This window comes from Manis pentadactyla, chromosome 8, assembly GCF_030020395.1.
Source record: "Manis pentadactyla isolate mManPen7 chromosome 8, mManPen7.hap1, whole genome shotgun sequence".
NCBI lineage: Eukaryota > Metazoa > Chordata > Mammalia > Pholidota > Manidae > Manis > Manis pentadactyla.
In genome coordinates, this window is record NC_080026.1 from 11,565,041 (window position 1) to 11,587,825 (window position 22,785).

The 22,785-nt window shown below is 35.2% G+C and overlaps 1 protein-coding gene across 6 annotated transcripts in view; it reads right to left on the reverse strand.

Annotated features, from left to right (window-relative positions):
- SLC4A10 (solute carrier family 4 member 10) overlaps nucleotides 1–22,785 on the reverse strand; it is a 268,072-nt gene that overhangs the window by 121,413 nt on the left and 123,874 nt on the right. For all 6 annotated transcript variants that reach the window (XM_036884247.2, XM_036884246.2, XM_036884250.2 and 3 more), the window contains exons 3-4: nucleotides 19,070–19,216; nucleotides 5,606–5,744 (exon numbers count right to left, since the gene is read on the reverse strand). In XM_036884247.2, coding sequence (XP_036740142.1) covers nucleotides 5,606–5,744; nucleotides 19,070–19,216 — 286 coding nt within the window. The remainder of the gene's footprint in view (nucleotides 1–5,605; nucleotides 5,745–19,069; nucleotides 19,217–22,785) is intronic.

The following is a 22,785-nucleotide window of genomic DNA, read 5'->3' on the forward strand; positions in this document are numbered from 1 at the left end:
GATGAACTAGGGCAACCAGAACAAAATTACTTTTACCACTTTAAAACTCACTACATTTCTACGTCCTCACTAAATACATTCTGTTCTTCTCTGACATATTGTATCTCAGCCAAAATTCATCTACCCTCCTCTTCAATGTCTGTTACTATTTTTATTGCTCATCAGATGTCTCCCTGAATATGAAATAGCTGCACCATGCATAGAGTTCCAGAAGCATGGCTAAAAACACAGGTCTTAACTAATAACATTAGAGAATATTAATAATTAACTGGATAATCTCTTATAAAATGCATTTTGTAGTTTAGTAATACATTTTAGTAGTTTAGAATAAACATGTTGTTCAAGCTAATCCATTAAAGCATGATAAAACTCTACTTGCTCAACTATGACATAATGAAAGAGCTAGACTCTAGTATTGTTCTGCCACTTCCTAGGTTTTATGAAAATGGGCAAATTATGAGGAACTTCCTGGTTAAAAGGAACAAATCATTATGTCATCAGGAAGGTGAAAAATCACTAGCCACCTTAAGAATAAGGGAGTTACTCCCACCAAAAAATATATTCCAGTCTTATTTCTCAGCTCTATCATGTAGGATTAGAGTATAGAAAATAATATTAAAAAATGCTTTCAAAAAGTAGCTCTCAACAATAAATTAAAGAGACTCAAACCAAACACAGCTGTATAGTCATCACAACTACCAAATAACCTTCCTTCAAGTCGTCCAGGAACACCAACAGGCACACCTCAAAGATATTACAAGTTTGGTTCCATACCACCACAATAAAGTCAGTCAAATGAATTTTTGGATTCCCAAATGCATATAAAAGTTATGTTTACACCACCTGTAATCTACTAAGTATGCAATAGCATTACATCTAAACAAACAGTGCACATACCTTAATTTTAAAATACTTTATTGTTAAAGAATGTTAACCATTATCTGAGTTTCCATCAAGTTATAATCATTCTGCTGGTGGAGGGACTTGCCTCGATACTAATGGTTGCTGAAGGCTTAGGTGCCCCTGGCAATTTCTTAAAATAAGACAACAATGAAGTTTGTCATATTACTTGACTCTTCCTTTCACGACAAGTTCTCTGTAGCATGTGATGCTTTTCGATAGCATTTTACCATAGAACTTCTTTCAAAATTGGAGTCAATCCTCTCAAACCCTTTTGTTGCTTTATTAACTAAGTTGATGTAATCCCTTATTGTCATTTCAGCAATCTTTACAGCATCTTCATCAGGAACAGATACCATCTCAAGAAACCACTTTATTTATTCATTCATAAGAAACAACTCCTCAACCGTCCAAGTGTGATCTTGAGATTACAGCAATTCAGTCCCATCTTCAGGCTCTACTTCTAATTCTAGCTCTCTTGCTTTTTCCATCATTTCTGCAGTTACTTCCTTCACTGACGTCTTGAAGCCCTCAAAGGCACCCATTAAGGTTAGAATGAACTTCTTCCAAACTCCTGTGAATGTTGACATTTTGACCTTTTCCCATGCATCATGAATATTCTTAATGATGTGTAGAATGATGAATCCTTCCCAGAGATTTTCAACTTACTTTGCCCAGATGCATCAGAGGAATCACTATCTGTGGCAGTTACAGCTTTATGAAATATATTTCTTCAATAAGACTTGAAAGTCAAAACTACTCCTTAATCCATGGGCTGCAGAATGGATGTTGTGTTAGCAGGCATGGAAACAACATTGATCTCATGGTGCATCTCCGCAACATCTGGGTGACCAGGTGCATTGTCGGAGAGCAGTAATATTTTGAAAGGAATCTTTTTTCTGAGCAGAGGGTCTCAACAGTGAGCTTAAAATATTGTAAATCATGTTGTAAACAGATGTGCTGTGATCCAGGCTTTGTTGTTCCATTTACAGAACATAGGAAGAGTTGAGTTAGTATAATTCTTAAGGGCTCTAGGATTTTTAGAGTGGTCGATGAGCACTGGCTTCAACTTAATGTCACCAGCTGCAGTAGCTCCTAACAGGAGAGTCAGCCTTTGCTTTGAAGTTTTGAAGCCAGGTATTGACTTTGCCTGTCTAGCTCTGGAAGTCCTAGATGGCATCTTCTTTCAATGTAAGACTATTTTTCCTACACTGAAAATATGTTGTTTAGTGCAGCGCCTTCATTAATGATCTTGGCTTGGTCTTCTGCATAACTTGCTGCAGCTTCTCCATCAGCACTTGCTGCTTCACCTGCACTTTGATGTTATGGAGACACTTCTTTCCTTAAACCTCATGACCCAACCTCTACCAGATTCCAACTTCTCTTCTGAAACTCCCTCTGCTTTCTCAGCCTTCGCAGAACAGAAGAGAGGTAGAGCCTTGCTCTGGATTAGACTTTGGCTTACGAAAATGCCAGTGGCTTGTTTGATCTTCTATCCAGACCACTAAAACTTTCTCCATATTAGTAGTAAGACTATTCTGCTTTCTTATCATTCCTGTATTCACTGGAGCAGCACTTTCAATTTCCTTCAGGAACTGTGGCTAACTGGTGTCAGAGGCCTAGCTTTTGGCCCATCTTAGCTTTCATATGCCTTCCTCGCTAAGCTTAATCATTTCCAGCTTTTGATTTAAAGTGAGAGACGTGACTCTTCCTTTCACTTGAACACTTAAAGACCACTGTAGGGTTTTTAAGTGGTTTGATTTCACTATTATTGTGCCTCAGGAGTAGGGAGGTCTGAAGAGAGAGAGACGGCTGAGGGAAAGGCCACTCTGGAGAGCAGTCAGAACACACACGTTTATCAGTTAAGTTTTCTGTCATATACAGGCAAGGTTCACGGTGCCCCCAAACAGTTACCATAATAACATCAAAGATCCCTGGTAACAGATCAGCATGAAAAATATAGCAATAATTTAAAAGTTTAGGGTATTGCAAAAGTTACCAAAATGTGACACAAAGTGAACAAATGCTGTTGGAAAAATGATGCTGATAGACTTGCTCGACACAACCCTTCAGTTTGTAAAAAACACAGTATCTATGAAGTGCAATAAACCTAAGCTCAATAAAAAAAGGTATGCCTGTATTTCTTTACTTCTTTATCAACAGCTCTTTAATCATGAAAGAGCAAAAGTTATAATGCTAATTGATGGGGAACATAATCATATATTGCTTTTGTGTCATCAAATGAAAACAAAAACTTAAGTTTTTGAAAACCTTGCAAGTATTTAGTTTTTGATGCAGTTGAAAGAAAAAAGTAAGATAGTTCTTAATCTTAAAATTTATCAGATCATATAAAATGACTTAAAATTTAGTTGTATTTTGAAAATATTATAATAGAAAACATTAGAAGGAAATTAATATGCAATTTTTTTCATTAAAGAAGATAATTTATACAGAATAACATACCACCAATTTAAGGTATTAAAAAAGACAAATGAGGAGAATAATGAATGATTTGACATAAAACAGATAAAGGAAATAAACAATTGACTCAAAGGAAAAGATTAATTAAAATATATAAAAAGATGTTCAGTCTCACTAATTAAGGAAATACCAATGAAAACAATGAGATTTGTTCTATAAAATCAGTAAAAAAAAATGTTAAGTTTGAAGATTTAGTGTGGCAACTATTTGGGAGAAATAAGAACTCTCATACACTCTTGATGGAAGTGCAAATTATTAAAACATTTTATGAATACAATTTTGCAATGTCTACTGAAGTAAAAAAGTCTGCTCTTTTTGGTATATAAGTTCTACTGTTTGAAATTCACCCTACATAAATACCTACAAAATAATGCCAAAACATACTGGTAAGCAATCACTACAGCAATGTTGATAGCAAAAAAAAAATAAACATCCTAAATCCCTATGAAGAGTGGCTAAATAAAGTTCACCCAATAATTAAATGTAGTTCAGTCATTAAAAAGATTGATTAATCTATATTGATAACATGGAAAATGGTCCAAATATGTTATTAAGTGATGAAAGTAAAGCATGAACACTGTTTATAATCCTTATTATGTAAATTTTAAAAAGAGCATACATTTACATACAGTTCGGTATTAAAATTTGTATGAAAAGTTGTACAAGAAACTAGAGGTACTAAGAACAAGAGTAGAGGAATACTTTTGCTTTTTTACCTTTCTATGCCTTTTGAATTTCAAATATTAGCAGTCAGTTTTATTTTTTAAATGTTAAGAGATGAACCAGGTGATAGCCATTTTGATTTCCTTCTGTTTACTATTAGTATTTTTTAAATGAAAGAGCTGTAAAGACACTCAAAATATATCAAACAAGAATTAACTGGGCCAGTATGATTCATAATATCATCACGATTGAACATGTAATACCACAGTAACTCTGTGTAGAGGCAATGACTAAATGCAGCCACAGGTTTAATATGGAGTACTGTGGCTTTCAGAAGGCTGTTGCAATCTGAGGGTCACTAACAAATATACGTTCTACAGAAAGAATTCTAACAGAGCTGTGTGACCAGAAATATCCTACCAATACTGTCAAACCCGTGTCGATGGATGTCTCCCGGTACATCTGCTCCCTCTACCTAGAGTACTGCCCTCTGCTTTTCTTCTAGGTAACTCCAACTCACCCTTCAGGAGGCAGCTCGGGAATTACCTACTTTATGGAAGATATCTTGATCTCCTCTTTTTTTACCCTGTAGGACAGATCCTTGCTATTCATAATGTGGTGCTCAAACCAAAGCTTAATAGAAATGCAGGATCTGAGATTCTATTCCTGAGTCCCACTGAGTCGACATTTCAACAAGATCACATGTGATTCACATGAAATGTTGGGAAGCAGCAGGGAAAAGAGAACCCTAGGTGTGCACGCAGTTCCTTGTGCATACCTGTATCACAGCAATCACTCTACAGTATTTGCTACTTTGTCTAAATCCCACGTTAGACTGTAAGATTATTAAAGGTAGGATTTAAGACTTCTGTTGTTCTGTATCCATTGCACCTGGCACATGACAGATACTACATAAATGTTTGTTAGATAAATGAGCAAATGAACAGAAATTAATGAATGAAAAGTACCTAAAAATTTAGTCTATTACTCTTTTATAGCAATTCATCAATTATATGACAGTATAAAAGTATTAATTACAAACAACAGAAAAAGTAATTTTTAAAAAAATGATTTTGAAAAGCTGCCATGTTTAAAAATATACATATACTAGAAACACACTGCAAAATACTTTTGTCCTCACCAAATAGCACATAAATGCAGGACTATACCTAAAACCTTTTATAATGTTTGCCCTTTCAAAAAGTCCCACACCCAAATTATCATATAACACTGGTTTGGGCATAAGCCAACAGTTGAAAAGATAGAAAGAAATTACTTTTAGATTTGTATTGTTTTCCTGATGACACACAAGTTATGCTACTGTTTATCTTTAAAACTGCAGCTGTTGTGGCTTTGCATCACTGTTTACTATAATTATTGCCTTCAGATTTCATTCTGACCCATATCCCATTATAGGGTATGCACAGGCCAGATGAGCAATTTCAGAAATCAGCAGCACTCAAGGATGTTTGCAGAATTGCATCATTAGATATCACTTTTTCTTTTTCTAATAGCATGAAAATTCTATAGTATACCTTTGTCCTTCAACAAAAATCCTCACCTGGCTGTTTCTCGCCACTCAGCATCTTCACCTTCACGCCAGCAAATCTCATCCAGTTCTGTGAAAAGGTCATGAGGAATATGTTCCTCATCATCATCCTCAGTTCCAAGAATAAACTGTACTCGCTGTGATGGGGTATCTATGGAAAATCAGACATGAACATGCATTACCATACTTTTAGCTTAAAATATCCTGGTTACCACCTTCAACACCACTCTAAACTCACACCCCCAACCCCACCCCTACTGCAACACTCATTCAGAGTAGATTTGGGAAATTAAAACTAAATTTAGCATTACATTAAATCTAGCATAATTCGGGAGTATAAATATGTAAAATGTAAATATGAAATATATATTATCAAAAATAAAATCAAATGTGATGATTATTATGGATGACTTACAACATTCATCATGGAAACTATTTCTATATCTCTCTCACATACATTTTCTTTCATCATATATGCTATACTTGATAGTAATATTCAAAAGAGTAGACTAGGGTAAAATTCACTTATACTAAAACTACGCTGAATAGAATTCATCAAAGCTCTTGTGGTGCTTCTTTGTAGTCAAAACTTGCCCCTCCCCTAACATCTGGCAACCACTAATCTGGTCTCCACTGCTATAGATTGAACTATTCAGAATGCCATATATATGGAAACACATGGTATATAACCTTTTAGAGACTGTCATTCACTTAGCATAATGCCTCTGAGATTCTGAAATTTATCTGTGTCATTGAGTGTATCAGTAGTAGTTCATTCTATTTATAACTAAGTAATATTCAATTATTACAATAGTCAAGAAGGAATGTACCACAGTTTACTTATCCATTCACCTATTGAAGGATATTGAGTTTGTTTTTAGTTTTTGGCATTGCTGTGTAGAACTACTGTAAGTATTCTTGTACAGGTTTTTGTGTTAACACAAGTTTTTATTTCTCCAAGGTACACACCTAGAAGTAGGATTGCTAGGTTTTATGGTAAGTGTATATTGAACTTTATAAGCCACTGCCAAAGTGCTTTCTAGAGTGTCTGTGTTCTTTTGAATTCTTGCAACATATGAGAGTTCTAGGTGCTCCACATATTCATCAGCATTCAGTGTTACCAATTGTTTTTTAGCCATTCTATGTAGTGCTATCTCATTGCAGTGTTAACTTACATTTCCCTGATGGCTATTGTTGACAATTTTTCATGTGTTTATTTGCCAACCATATGTCTTCTTTGGTGAAGTGTTTGTTGAAATATTTTGCCTATTCTTAATTGGGTTGTTTGTTTCTTACCATTGAACTTTGAGAGTTCTTATATATTCAGGATATAAGTCTTTGTTGAACATGTGACTTGCACATTTTCTTTTCTCCCTTTTTAGCTTGTCTTCACATTCTTTTAACAGTGCCTTTCACTGAGAAGAATTTTTAAATTGACAAATTCCAATTCATCATATTTTTCTGTTATGAATTATACTTTTGGTGTCAAATTTAAAAACTATTTTCCTAAAAGTCAAAGGATTTTTCTCTTATGCTTTCTTCTAAAATTTTATAGCATATTTTACATTAACAGTGTCCATTTAGTTCAAGGGCTCTTTATTTTGGTATATGGATGTCCAGGTGATCCAACACCATTTGCTGAAAAGACACGGGTAACATATATTCTCTATTAAATTGCCTTTGCAACTTTTCCATAAAATCAACTATTTGAACTAGCCATATTTGAACTATTTTTTTCTAGCCTTTCTACTCTGTTCCATTCATCTCTGTGTCTATACCTTTGTCAATATCAGACCCTCTTGTTGACACTACTTTATAGTAATTCTTAAAATCAGGAGGTGAGTCTCCTAACTTTGTTCTTCCTTTTCAAAACTGGCTATTCTTTTTTTTTTTTTTTTTTTTTTTTTTTGCTTTTCCATATGCATTTTAGAATCACTGTCTTTTCTATCTACAGAATTCCTGCTGGAAGTCTGATTGGAATTGCACTTAACCAAAAGATCATATTGGGGAGAATGATATCTTAATTATTATGATTTTTCCAATCTATGAAAACTGTATATATCTTTATTTATTTAGGTTTTCATTGATTTCAAACCTATTTCATTAGGTTTTACAGTTCTCAGAAAAAGATCTTCTACATGTTTTGTTAGAATTATACCTTGATATTTAATTTTTTAGAACTATTGCAAGTTGTACTTCTAAAATTTTGTTTTCCAATTTTGCAAAGTTTATTTATAAAACTGTGATTGATTTTTGTGTGACCTTGTATCCCACAACTTTGCTAAACTTATTAGTTCTAAGAGCTTTTTTTATAGATTACAAATGATTTTCTATACAAATTGTCATGTCATCTGTGAATAGGGATTGTTTTATTTGTGAAAATAAACCAATCAATTATTGAACAAATTAGGTTATAACTAAGTCACAATTGAGAGGATTTCAGGAATCAAAAGTAAAAAATACAAAATATAGTGTCATACTTTCTGTATAAAGAAGTGTTTGTGTGGGGCCCTAGCTCCTGCCTACTCATTAGCCTTACCTTGTAACTCCTTCCATTCCAGGTACATTAGCCTTCTTTCAGGTTCTTAAAAACACCATACTCTCTCCCACTTCAGGGTCATTACACAAATGGTTTCTTTTAGCTCAATTGCATATATTCCAGCGTCTGCCTCAATGTAATATACTTTGTACTTGGGTAAGCCTACCTAATCAGCCTTTCAGAGCATACACAAACACATACGTAAATACATTCATATGAAAAATATTAAGTCACGTACCTGTTCTCCTATTTCACAGCACTCTATACTTCTCCTTGTTACATTTATGTCAATTATAATTTTAATGTATTATGGACCAAACCCCAAAGAGGAAATTATGCATCCAAAAATACATTTCAAATTATAATGCATTATATAAATATTATTGATGAGGATGGATGCTGATGTTAGTGGTAGGTGATGGTCATATTGATAATAAAGGCCTGTCAAAATGCAGAGATTAGAATCTGAAGCAAGGAAAATGAGAAAAATAATACTTTTATTAATTAAAAGAATGTCCTCACATGGATAGGCCTTGAAGGCATTACACTAAGTCAGACAGAAAGACAAATAAGTATAATCTCACTTATATGTGGAATCTACAAAACAACACAAAAATCCCCACCAAAGTTATAGAAAAAGATCATATTTGTAGTCACTAGAGGCAGGGAGTGGGGTTGAGGGGGAATCAGAGAAGGGTGGTCAAAAGGTACAAACTTCCTGTTACAAGGTAAATAAGTACTGGGATGCAATGAACACCATTACGACTATGGTTAACACTGCTGTATAAAATATAGGGAAGTAGTTAAGAGTGTAGATTCTAAGAGTTTTCATCACAAGGAGAATTTTTTTTCTCTTTTTATTATGTCTGTATGAGATGGATGTTAACTAAACCTATTGTAGTAATCATTTCACAATATATGTATATCAAATCATCATGCTGAACCCCTTAAACTTATACAGTGATATGTATCAATCATTTCTCAATAAAACTGGAAATGAAAAGAGTATTTCCAGAATGAGGAGCCAGTGCTGCAGGCTGGGAGGTCAAAAACAACTTTTAAATATGCTGAGTTTTAGGTGAATATAGGACAAACACATGCAGATGGTCATAAGGTATCTGGAGAAGTGTTTCTGGAAAAGAGGACAGGTTCGGAGGCAGAGACATGGGTGGTGTTTAACTGGAGAAGTCACATGAGAACCATGTATGAGGACTCAAAAGTGGAAGAACCAAGAGAGAAGACTTAATATCCAAGGAATAATAAGGTTTAAGACAGGAGGAAGAACAGTTGATAATAAAAGCATCAGAAGAGAAATAGATGGATATATAAAAGAACTGGTACATTAAACAAATATTTAATGAGCACCTTCCATTGGTCAGACACTATTCTAAGCAGTGAATTACACAGATATTAAAAAAAAAAACAGACAAAAAATCTCTACCTTCATAGAGTTTACATCTGATGGAGAGAACAGTATACCAGGAAACAAGATAGAAAAAGATTCAGTAAGTACTGAAGTCAATAATGTCAGATGCTGTAGAATCAATGATGAGAACAAATAATACAACAGGGTTTTCTAGCCTTATGTTCAATAGCACTGGAATTCCAAGGGCCACATATTACTTGTACAATCAGAAATAAACAAATTAGCTATTTCCATTTGGAATGTAGACCATTTTTTTCAATAAATGGTTAAAAGAGAAAATCAAATTTACATAGTTAAACTACTTGAGAAAAGCCACTAAGAGAATAATTGGAATTAAGTAAGTTTCTTATCAAACTTTCATTATTAGCTTTGTTACTCATATTGCTTTAATTACTCACATATTAATTAACCAGGGTCCAATAATACATTTTTCCTAATAATCAGTGAAAATATTCTCCTTTGAGTAGGCCTGTCCAAAAGTTCTCTATTTTTCGAGCCTTTCTGAAAACTAGTCAACAAATATGTCAAGAAATACATTTCTTACAACAAAACAAGGACAATGACAGGAGTGAATTGGGAAATTTCCATTTCACATATGTGATCTTACTGTAATAAAAACCACAAGCCTCATGCATTATAACATTAACTCAAGGGAGCAAATTCACAAAATGTTTAATGCAATGGTAATTTCTGAATTACAGACACTTTTCTTCCTCTTTATCCTTGTTATACTTCAGATAAATCAATATTCAGATACTCTATCTTATAAAATCATGAAATGACAAATTTAATGAATCTGTTTCAAATTCATGTCTCTAGTCTCCTTGTAGCTCAATAATATTTTTCATCTCCATTTGAACTTTAAAATTTTGTTCATATTATTTGAATGTCATATACAATCTGTTCATTTGGAATCCTATATTTTAATTCATTTATATAATTGAAATAATACATTTATTATTATTAATGCTAATTAGTTAATTTCATTATAGGTCAACAGATTGATAAAATGAATGTTGCAGCTGAAGCACCAGGAACCAATAGGTATTTCTCTCCAAAGAGGATGTAAGACTATATGCAGAATTTATAAATCATGTTCCTGAAAACCTAGCTATCTAAATCTTAGCTCCTTACCCACACTAATGCTATGAAAGTCATGAGCAGGAAACAGTAGACACATTCTGGAGAGAATTCCTTCAGAGACAGCCGCAATGTGAGCCCCAGGCTTCCTTACTCCCATACCAAGGGAGGGTAGTTAGCTGTCTGCCCCTCCCTCAAGCCAAGTGAGTAGAGCTCCAAGGGCATCAGAAGAGCTTGATATGGTGGACTGGGGCATAATTACTGCCTAAGAAACAGGAAGTCTACCTAGCTGCTGATGGCTGAGATCGCTGCGCTGAATAACATGCACTCCTAAAATTTATCAAGGCAATGAGTGTATGTGTGTTTCTGTGAATCATGTATAGGCCACACACGTGAGAGAGAGAGAGAGAAGAGAGGATATGCAAGTGAGAAAATGTGTAATGTGTGGTCATCTTAGACCCTGTCCAAAGGCTGCTCTGGGGTAGTGATAAGACATCAGCAGAAAGAATTGATCACTGTGGCTGAATGCCTAGGAGATGAGAAAGAATAAGTAATAAAGCAGAAGACAGTGCAGGTAAAAGATGCTCTAGAAGAGAATGAGAAAGTTCAATTCTAAGCCTAGAGAGTGTGACAGCAGCTTGCAATGCTGCCAGTTAAGTAAGAATTTTTCTGCCCTATCCCCTTTAGTTCTTTTCATTTCCTCTGTTCCAAATCATTTGAAACTAGGTTAGGGAGATGATAGAGAATCTAGAAGGAGAAATTCAAGATAAGAGAGGGGGAAAAAAAGGCAACTACATTCTCTTTCCTCAACTGATGAAGGCCTGGGCAAGAGAAGTGGAAAAGAGACTTATGGTTAAAGCAAGTTAAAAGTCACTATTACATGACACTAAACATTTTAGTTACTGACTAGAAGACTATGTCTCAAAATAACCTAGCCTTAAAGACACTGATATTAATCAGTCTTAAAATCCAATCCAAATAATGAAGGAACTTAAAAAATAAGGTATCCATGTTCATGGATAAAGAGACTCAATGTTATCAAGATGTCAGTTCTTCCCAACTTGATCTACAGATTCAATGCATTTCCGATCAAAATCCCACAAGGTTATTTTATGGATATCAACAAACTGATTCTAAAGTTTATATGGAGAAGCAAAACACCTAGAATAGTCAGTACATACTGACAAAGATCAGTTAGTGAACTGGCCACCCAACTTCAAGACTTACTATAAAGCTACAGTAACCTAAACAGTATGATATTGATGAAAGAATAGACAAACGATCAATGAAACAGTAGACCCCCATAAATATAGTCAATTGAACTTGATAAAGGAGCAAAGGCAATACAATAGAGCAAATATAGTCCTTTCAACAAATGGTGATGGAGCAACTAGACATCCACATGCAAAAACAAGATTGTAGACATAGACCTTACACTCTTCCGCAAAATGAACTCAAAATAAATCATACTCCTAAATGTAAAATGCAAAAACTCCTAGAAGATGACATAGGACAAGACCTAGGATGTACTGGTGCCTTTTTAGATACAATACCAGAAACACTATCCATGAAAGAAATAATTGATAAGGTGGACTTCATTAATATGTGAAACTTCTGCTCTATGAAAAGCAATGTCAAGAAAATTAGAAGAGAAGCCACGGATTGGGAAGAATACTTAGAAAAGACACATCTGATAAAGGAATGTTGTACAAAACACACAAAAATCTCCTAAAACTCAACATTAATCAAACCAACAGCCTGATTAAAAAATGGGCTGGAGTTCTTAATACACAGCTCACCGCAGAAGTTATGCAAATGGAAAATAACATATGAAAAGATGCTCCACATCATAAGTCATCAGGGAAATGCAAAGTAAAACAATGAGATACCATTATACACCTATTAATATAGCCAAAATCCAAACCATTGACAACACGAGATGCTGGCAAGAATGTGGAGCAACAGGAACTCTCATTCACTGCTACTGGGAATGCAAAATGGTGCAGCCACGTTGGAAGACAATTTAGCAGTTTCTTACAAAACTAAATATACTTTTAATATACAACCCAGCAACTGCTGTCCTCAGCATTTATCTAAAGGAGCTGAAATTTATGTCCACACAAAAACCTGCACACATGTTTAGAGCAGATTTATTCATAATTTCCAAAACTTGGAAGAAACCAAGATGTCCTTCAGTAGGTGAGTGGAAAAATAAACTGTAGTACATCCAGACAATAAAATATTACTCATCACTAAGAAAAAATGAGATACCAAGCCATGAAAAGATGTGGAGGAATCTTAAATGCATATTAATAAGTAAAAGAAGCCAATCTGAAAAGGCTACATAGTATATGATTCCAAATATATGATGTTTTAGAAAAGGCAAAACTAGGGAGAGAATAAAAAGGACCCAGGTAGGGGAAGATAAATAGGCTGAGAATTTTTAAGGTATTAAAAATACTCCATATGATATAATAATGGATATATATTATATGTTTGTCCAACCCCATAGAACATACAACACACAAGAGTGAGCCCTAAGGTAAGCTATGGGCTTTAGATGACTGATGTGTCCATGTAGGTTCATCTTTGGTAAAAAAAAAATGTACCATTCTGATGAGTGATGTTGACAATGGGGGAGGCTGTATATGTGTGGGGCAGGGGGTGTATGGGAAATGTCTGTACCTGCTTCTCAATTGTGCTGTAAACTTAAAACTACTCTAAAAAATAGTCTTTAAAAATAGGGGATCTCCGTTTTTAAATGTTAATTGTTCCTTCCAATACATAGCAGTATATCTTACACATGATTATAGATGTTCAAGAAATTATAATACAGAAGAAAAAGAAACTACATTTATATAGCACATTTGCTTTGGGCATTAGTAAGCCATTTCTCTTTTAGAATGTTAATAATATGAGATTTGGTTTTATTACCCAATATTTTAAGGAGTTTTTCTAATTTCTAAATTTTATAGCAAAATAAACAAGAATTGAATCAATAGCCAAGTCTCCTACTTTACCACTTCTTTAAAGGAAGATGCCAATTTCCCAGCTGTAACATGAATGTTGATTTTGAAATGAGACTGATGAATTCCTATAAATAGCAGATATCCTTCAGGAAATCCATAGTGCAGCATATACATTTCTGATCCAGTTTATCTGCGATCAGAAGCTGGCACTATCTTTTTCCTGTAAGTATCCTATTTGGGTGATAGTTATCTAGTAACTACTAAACCCACTCTCATCAGAGTCAAATGAAATACTTCTAATCGGCCTGTTACCAAAAAAAGAAAACTGTTCTTTGGACAGCCATAAATTGCAGTTTTAGACTTACACTAAGAAATCAATTAAATGTTTTGTTGAGACCTACCCAGCAGGAGCAAACATAGCTGTGCTGTGTTGCATGACTGCCTATTCTATTTGCTCACCTGTCGGCAACCACGTCCCAAGAGCAGCCATGCCTCAACCTTGGTAATAAATTCCTCATACTTTTTTAACATTTTTCTCTCATCATTGTTTTCAAAGGCTTATTTCAGTTTACTTAGCATCAGTAATCTAGGTATCTATAATATTTATGAATCCAGACCCCCAAGTTCAATTGCTATTTGCATGAACTTTACATTTAAGATTTGTTAGTGTTCCCCTCATAAAGTATGAGGGTCACTCACCACACACCTTTGAAATACTAGTGATACAATAAACATAAGGAAATAAGACCAACATTGTGAATAAAGAGAATTTGAAGGTCTGAGTAGGGTACCAGGTATTTAAAAGACTTCTTTAAGACACAACGATAACAGCAATAATATGAGAAATAATGATTTATTAAATTTGGATAAGCTATTCAACGAAACAAGAGGAAAACATTCAAGGAAACATTTCACTTGGGTTTAAAAGAACATATGGGTCCCTGTATCTGGCTTTTCCTTCTTTAGAGATGATTTTATAGGCATCAGATTATGCTTAAAGAAAGTTTTCATGATCATCCTACCAATACTTTGAACATCTTAAAGAGACACACAGATTATGTTTTGATACAACAAATGCTCAAAATGTGTTATTCAGTGACTATTGTTTTTCATGTCTATACATCTTAAAATTCCATGACAGGCATCATGGAAATTATAGTTCTATCAAAACTAGAAAGAATTTAAGGATAAATTCTTCTTCTATGTTGATAGGCATTTTGGATTCTAAAACTTTTTAAGATTGTCACAATTCAAGCACTTCTACAAACATCCTTTTGTTAATTAAAATTGATGCTTACTCCAGAAATATGAAGTCGAATTATTCCATGTCTTCATCGACCCATCCTCCAGTTTATAATATAATACCTCCAGGATCCTCAAAGAGAGACCTGCTATTTCCTCACATTGTCCTCTATCCTATACTTCTTTGGAAGGTGAATTCTTAAGAATTTTAAGGCACGTGCAGAAATGTCTTCAAAAGATTGTCTTTGAAATCTTTTCAAGTAAAATAAATATTTAAGTGGTCATAAATTTTCTTTGAAGACTTTAGCAAGGTAACCTCATATATCCTCACTATGCAGAGTATTAAGCCCAGATCAGGTGGGCCAGTGTTTTATAACATGGTTTCAGTCTCAGCATGTGACAGGGTACTTGATTATCAGGGCACCTGAACTGACTGTAGAATAGGAATAAAGGCAAATGATTAGTTCTGATAACACTGAAAAAAGTGAAATCTAGAAAGTTCTACTGCTTAGAGACCACCAAGGTGCCCACACATTTGTCCCTGATAAAACAGATCTTATGTCTAAATGAAAATAAAGATACTTAGACGGTTGGGGGAGGAAGGAGGTAGGTGGTACCCAAAAATAGTCACTGACATCAGAGGAAGGAGAATCTGGGGCACCTGATTTATTTCCAAGTTTCACCAAATAAAGAGGAGGATCAAAGGTTCTTGATCTTAGTTGGATGTTAAATCACCTGATACACTTTTTAAAAATACTAGTGCCTAAGGAAACATCTAATGTTAATTACATTCTTGTTGGGTGGGGCCCAGTATCAATTTTTTTTAAGTTCCTCAGATGATTCTAACAAGTAACAAGATTTGACAAGCAATGTTCTAGAGCACTGCTTGTCAAATTTTAACGTGCATATAAAGTCGCCTAAGGATATTACTAATGCACAAATTCTGATTCAAGAGGTCTGGGGTGGGGCCTGAGATTCTGTATTTCTAACAGGTTCAAATGTGATGCTAACATCACTGGCTCATGGACCATACTTTGCATGACAAAGTTTCTGGAAGAGTAGATCTCAACCTTAGCTGCGAGTTAGAATCACTGGGGCACTTTTAAAAATACCTATGCTTGGGCCACATCCAAGATATTCTGATTGGTACGGGATTTGGCCATCAATATGTTCTTAAAACTCCCAGATGTAGTCGATGTTGAGAACCACTGTTCTAGAAGAACTGACTTAATTCATCCAGCTATGGGAAAAAAGAAAAAGAAATGGTGACAGAGGCAGAGGGAAGAAGCTGTTTTTGTTTGTTAACTAAACATGTCTAAGATGATGTGAATATATTTTCCGAAATATTAGAAGATGAAAAGTCAAAGTAACCATTAAAGTTTAGTCAACATAAGCCATTCCCAGGGTCTTAAAGGGAGTGCTAACCACAAGCAGATGGAGCTTGAATGAGAAAAATCTAACCAACTGTCTCTTTGTGACACTCCTGGTTCCATGTCATGAACCAAAAGCACCTGAAAATGTGAGACACTTGTTTCTACCTCTACTCTCTGCTCGCTGACTCAGTTACAACCATCCTTCTATGCCAGTGCAAAAGGATGCCCAGGGCACTTTTCTTTACACATTCACCACCAACAATCATTGTACCTCCGGCATAAGGACACGGTATTTGGGGAAGTTTAATGCCGTAACTATACACAGTTACGGAGATAAGGAGCACAATGTTGGCAGTGCCTCTGTAAGAAAAAATGAAGGGAGTCTATAAAAATACTGCAAATCAATGGAGAGCCAAAGTAATCTCAGTGGCCCAAAGGAAGGTCATAACTCGGCAAATTATCTACTTCAGGATGAAAAGAACATGTCCAGAAATATCTGAGGATCAGCAATAGACTAAAAAACACAGACTCTATCAAGCACACACACAAAAAAAAAAATTAGGAAAGGAAAGGAGGAAATGAAAATAAAATGGGATAATATAAGAAAGAACTTCAAGGATACTAAACATGCAACTGCAAAATCAAACCCCATAACAAAAGTAATAAAATGAAGAAAAGATACTACAGATAATCAAATGAATAAGATGAGAGACTAATTTTAAACTACAAAAGAAAGGACAAATAGCAGGTGTCGTAAGTCCAACATGCAGATAATTAATATCCACAAAGAAGGAAGCGAAGTAAATGGGAGAGAATCAGATAAAATAGGAAGATGTTCTGTAAGTGGAAAAGTATCAGCATATATACATTGGAAAGGTTTTTAATACGTCCATTAGGCCTATCTTGGCAAGTTGTCTTAATTAAAGAGACAAAAATATCTGGAAGCTTTCAGTCTTAAAAGAAGTAACCTTAAGAAAAATGAAAAAAATATGGGGACTATAGTCTTCTCTGAAACACTTACCAAAAACATACTGAAAATAGCAATATCTACAGAGTATTAACAGCAAAATTGTTACCCATCTTGCATGAGGGTTTCAGCCCTGGGCATGTTCACTCTTGGTTTTTTGAGACTGAGAAATGACAATGGAACATTCTTGGGGTGAAAAGGGTTTATACCTGGCATTATTCTCAGGGCAATAGGTCAAGCACTAGAATCACGTCTGCATCCAACAGTCTGCAGGTCTGTACTCCTCCTCGTGTCTGCCTCTGCCCAGAGCAGTGGGTGGAGTTCTTTTTATAGTGACTCAGTCAATAAAAGCTCATTGCCAGTGGATGTGGAAGCATTAGCCAGCAGTAGGCCCATTACATCATCAAGTAGTTTAGGATCAGGTGAGGATCCTGGCCATAGGAACTTCCATTTCCCTACACCCCAAACTTTATATGCCACTAACTTACTTCATATCTCAACACAATGTAATGACTAGAGGGGGGATGTGGGTTTGAGGGATACTGGGGAACTGTTTAAATGGGAGAGGCTCCATCACATTTAACAAATGAGAATAATCCATTTGAGAGGAAGAGGTCAGCTAGACTTTAAATTATGTAAATTTCCATGTGGTAGGGAATAGGAAATAAACGCAATTGAAAAGAAAACTTCCTTACTGAAACAAGAGAAAAGTAGTTGCAGATGGAGACATACAGGTCTGCATGTTTCATAGAAGAGAAATAGAATGAGTTCTTTCTAACTATATTTTTTTCCCTCTGAAATAGAAAGCATCTGCTAAGAGATGGTGAAAAGGAGAATGTTGGAGAAAGACAAAGAATGTTGAAAAATAATTACTTCAAAAATCAAAGAATGTAATTGAACTGAGAAGAGGTGTTGAAGGTCCATTTGAGTCATACATGTAAATAATTACAATCTGCCCTGTTGAACGACTATGTCCAGCAGAGCTTGCTCACTGGAGAGGCGGGGAGAGAGCAGAGACATGGAGGAACCCCAATGTAAGTATGGTTTTTAAAGTGGGGGTGAAGGTTTGAATAAAATAAAACAGGGCACCTCAGGTATTTAGAATGTCAGCAAAAGTATTGCTGAAATTCTAGGCTATGAAATCAGAGTAGGAAAAGGAAAGAAAGAAAGAAAGATGACGATATGGATAGAAAAAAAGTAGAGAGGCCAAGTAGCTGCACAAGAAGGAAGGAAAGCAGCTGTGATCAGAGAGCAGGGTGAATGCCTTCCTGACTCCAGGGGCGGAGTGATTATGGATGAGTAGGTGAGCCAGGGCGCAGTGGAGGACAGGATCACGGGAGAAGGGGGGGCCGAAGAACTGAAAGCCAGCCTCTTGGTTGTCATGTGCACAGGCTCTCACGGCACTCAGGAAATGTTGACAACTGCCATATCATTGTATTTTGATATTCCGCATATACTTTCAAAAGACGAACATTCAAAATGGTAGAACATTCATGACTTAAGAGTGAAACTTGGGCAGCATCAGCAATAGTGTAAGAGGCAACCTAATCCAGGCATTTCTCTCTGGATTTTTAAACTACTTAGAGCAATGATTTTTATCTGAACAAATTATAAAGGTTTATACAACTAAATTTTACTAGCGAAGTGTATTTTTCTCAATCACAAATCTAAGTCACTTCTCATCCTCACAAGGCACCACACAAAAGAAAAGATCAAGGTTTCTCTCTCCCACTTCTCCCTAATATGTCCAGCCTGACATCTCTCATAAAAGTATAAATAATTTATGAGTATGAAGTATTACTGCTAATTACAGGTTATACCAGCAATCATGATATTATTACAATCATAAATGTAATAAAAACAAGGAGAAAGATTCTTACCAAAGGAAGGTGACTCCCTTCCATCCTCTAATCCCGAATCTCTCTCCCTGTCTCTCTTTCGGTGCTTATGACCACGATGCCTGTGCCGTCGATGGCTTTTTCTTCCTCCCAGGGGCACATGAACCCCAATAAATAGTGTCCGATGACCTTCATCAGAAGAAAACGCAAAAATTAAACTCCAAATTATTCAAGAGCTCAGAAGATAATTATTTTCATATTAACAGAAACTTAATTCAATTCAATCCAGCAAACAGCTTTTGAGTGTTTATGTAAAGCTTGGAGACTGACACTACATTTTGACATCATACCTATTTTTGTATACCACAAGCCCATCACAGACATGTATAATACTGATTATTTGGTTATATATTTAAAAATTGCCATTAATTTATTAATTGTCTTAAGAATCTCTCTGTATCTATTACCCATAGTTATAAGCATACACTTCTCATTTTAAAAATATTGTTCTACTTTCTCCCCACCCTCAACTAACCGTGTTATCTCACCGATTCCCTTCCTTTCACAGTTAAGTGTGTGGAACAATCACTACCCCTAATGATACAGGCTTCACCAAGTTCCCTGGAAATGCCAAATCCCATGCAGTGTTTTCAGTTCTGCCTTGCTGCTCTGTGTCACTTGACACGGTCGGCCACTCTCTTCTTACGACTGCTTTCTCTTGGTCTTCCTCCTTCTCCTCCTCCTCTGTTTTGTTCGTATCGGTTTCCTTTGCTGGTTCTTCTATTTACCCATTCAGGGTTGGAGATTCCCCAGGGTTTTCATTTGACCTCATGATTTCAAGTAATACATATACATTGCAGTTCTGAAACCTGTATCTTGATGCCAGATCTGTTTCTTGAACTGCAGACCTATGTATCCACCCACCTACTGGACATATGACTTGTACATTCTTCCCACAGACATGCCAAACTCAACGTGTCCAGGAACTCATCCTTTTCTTTGCCCACCAAGTATCAACTATCATCTAAGCACACCACCTATTCAGTCACCTCAAAGCCCATCCAATTTATCACCAAGTCCTCATTTATATCTCCTGAGTCTATCCACTCTTTAACATCCCTATTGCTAGTGTCTTAGTTGAGCCCTCACCATCTCTTACCAGGACTTCTGGAACATTCTCCTTACCATTTTTTTTCCTAACTCCGATCTTGTCTGACCTCTTATGCATCCTGAATGCTGATGGCTCTTTTCGTCAAAAATGCAATTCTGAAATTACTCCCCTGCTTTAAATTTATTGACTGCTCTCTGTTGCCTATATGATAAAGCTTTTAGTACTCTATAAAGCCAAACCATATCTGGACCCTGCCTATTCTCCAGCCAGGCCTCTAAATACGCTCTGCCCCACACACATGCCAGTGCATGCCCCTTCATCCCTGAATAGCCAGATGTTCTCAGGTTTCTCTTTAATTAATGCTATTCTTATTCTTCCAGACATATTAAATATCTTTGTCCCTTCTATCTGATGACTACCTATACTCATCTCCCAAGTCTCATTTCAAGGATTTTGCCATCTATAACATTTTTCCATATCCCCTAACCTTAAATATAGTTGGCCACTTTCCCACTAGGATACTATAGTACTTAAGCATATATATCAAAACATACAAACTCTTGATGGTAATTAGTTACTTATATATAGTTTTCCTCTTATGAATCTTCTCTAGAGAAATCCCATTTGTTAGTCATTTTGTATCTTTGGCCCCTGAGACAGTGCCTGGTATACAATAGATGCCTAACAACTATTTACTAAAATGATTAATCTTGTATCAGGTGGCATTGTGCTAGGTATCAGGGATACAAATATAAATAAGACATTATTTTATTCTTATAAATCAGCAGGTTTCAGTTCTCCCCAACTTATATAGAAAGAGCCATTCCCAACTGTGATATATTGCCCTGGGCCTCCTCTGCATGAATGTATCAGAATCAATGAGGAGATGTAGGAACCCCTTTTCAAAAACAAAGATGCATTAACTTATGCATTCACCACAATCACAAATTTCAAACATCATTATTTTACCAGAACTTGAACAATCTAACATGTATAAGAAAAAACTTGAAAGAAAAATAACCAATATTTTGAACAAGCTCAAAGAGGGAGAATTTACCTTATCAGGTAGTAAGACATACCATAAAGCTGAATACTTAAAACAATTCACAAACTTTGGAATCTTAAACATTAGTAATTTCAAGTTACTTTGACCATCCCAACAATGTAGTCCTCTAATATGTTGAAGGCTATCAAGCAGGGAGAATGTGTAAAGCAAGAAAGAGAATTCAGATGTAGTCTTGCATAAAACTAGTATTTAAGAGTCTGGAAAACAGCAACCAAAGACTTAAAAACAATTTTAAAAAATGAAAGCATGGAGTTCCAATTAAACTGGAAGATTAAATATTTACTTTTATCACTATTCTATCTGGAAACTGTATTCTTAATGCCAAGTTAGGAAACAATTGCTTAAACAGCACTGACGATAAAAGAAATGATTAATAACGTTTATTATGTTAAAATCAGCAACTTCTCTTCACTACCAGAGAGTGGAGAAAAAAAGCCAGAAAGCATGGAAGTATATTGGCAACAAATATAACTGACAAAGGACCAATAAACAAGAAATCCTATAAATCCTAAGAAAAAGATGAAAGCCCAATGAGAAAATGGACAAAGAACTTAAATAAGCACTTAAGAGAAAACCCAAATGGCTAATAAATGTAGGAAAAGGTGCTCAACTCCATTAGTTCTCAAGGAAATGAAAATACAAACCATAATGAGGTATCTTTACACTTACACCACCTTGGCAAAAATCAAAGTGGTTGACAGTGCTGTCTTGGTGTGACGCAGACCAGTTTTTCATATAGTACTAGTCTTAGTATGCTACTGACAGAACTACTTTGAAACTATGGCATTTCCTACTGAAATTGAAAATATTATGACCCAGCAATTTCCTTGGACCTTAGAGAAATATATGCTTATGTATATATGTGTAAGAGATATATGTAAGAATGACTACACCAGCACTGCTTATAAAGACAAAACACTAGAAATAACCACAAAATCCACTAACATAATGTATGAAGTAGGGTATATTCACATAATGGGATATATCCAGCAATAACTTTTAAAAAATACACATACACACAATATAACCTTAAAAAGAGAAAAACTAGAATATATTGTCCAGGACATATACACAGAAAAAGGATGACATAAAAGTCAGAATAGTGGTTGCCTCTGGCATAAAGAAGAGTAGGCATTGTGATTGGGGAGAGGCATGTGAGGAGCTTTCGAGGTGCAATAAATATTGTTTCTTGATACGTTTTTTGCTTTAAAAATACTTATTATACATTATATTTAAGCTTTCTTCACTTTTCTGTATGAATGTTTCATTTCACAAGTTAAAAACTTAAAAAAGAAACCAAAGGAAAACAATTCCAAGTAGGGGGAGCAGTATATATGGTGTAAAGGAGTCAAACAATATTAAAAGACTAAAAATTAGCCACTACAAGAAATTAATGTTTATCTGTGATCTTCTTGAGAGCACTTTCAGTGAGTGGGGGAATGAATAAAAATTAAGGAAGTTTAAACAGTGAATATTTCCTAGAGTTGCAAATAAAGGCTTTACAGAGAAGTGGTACTTGAACTAAACCTTAAAATTTGCAAAGGTGTCTAACCATTACAGATTAAGAAAACTATTCCCAGG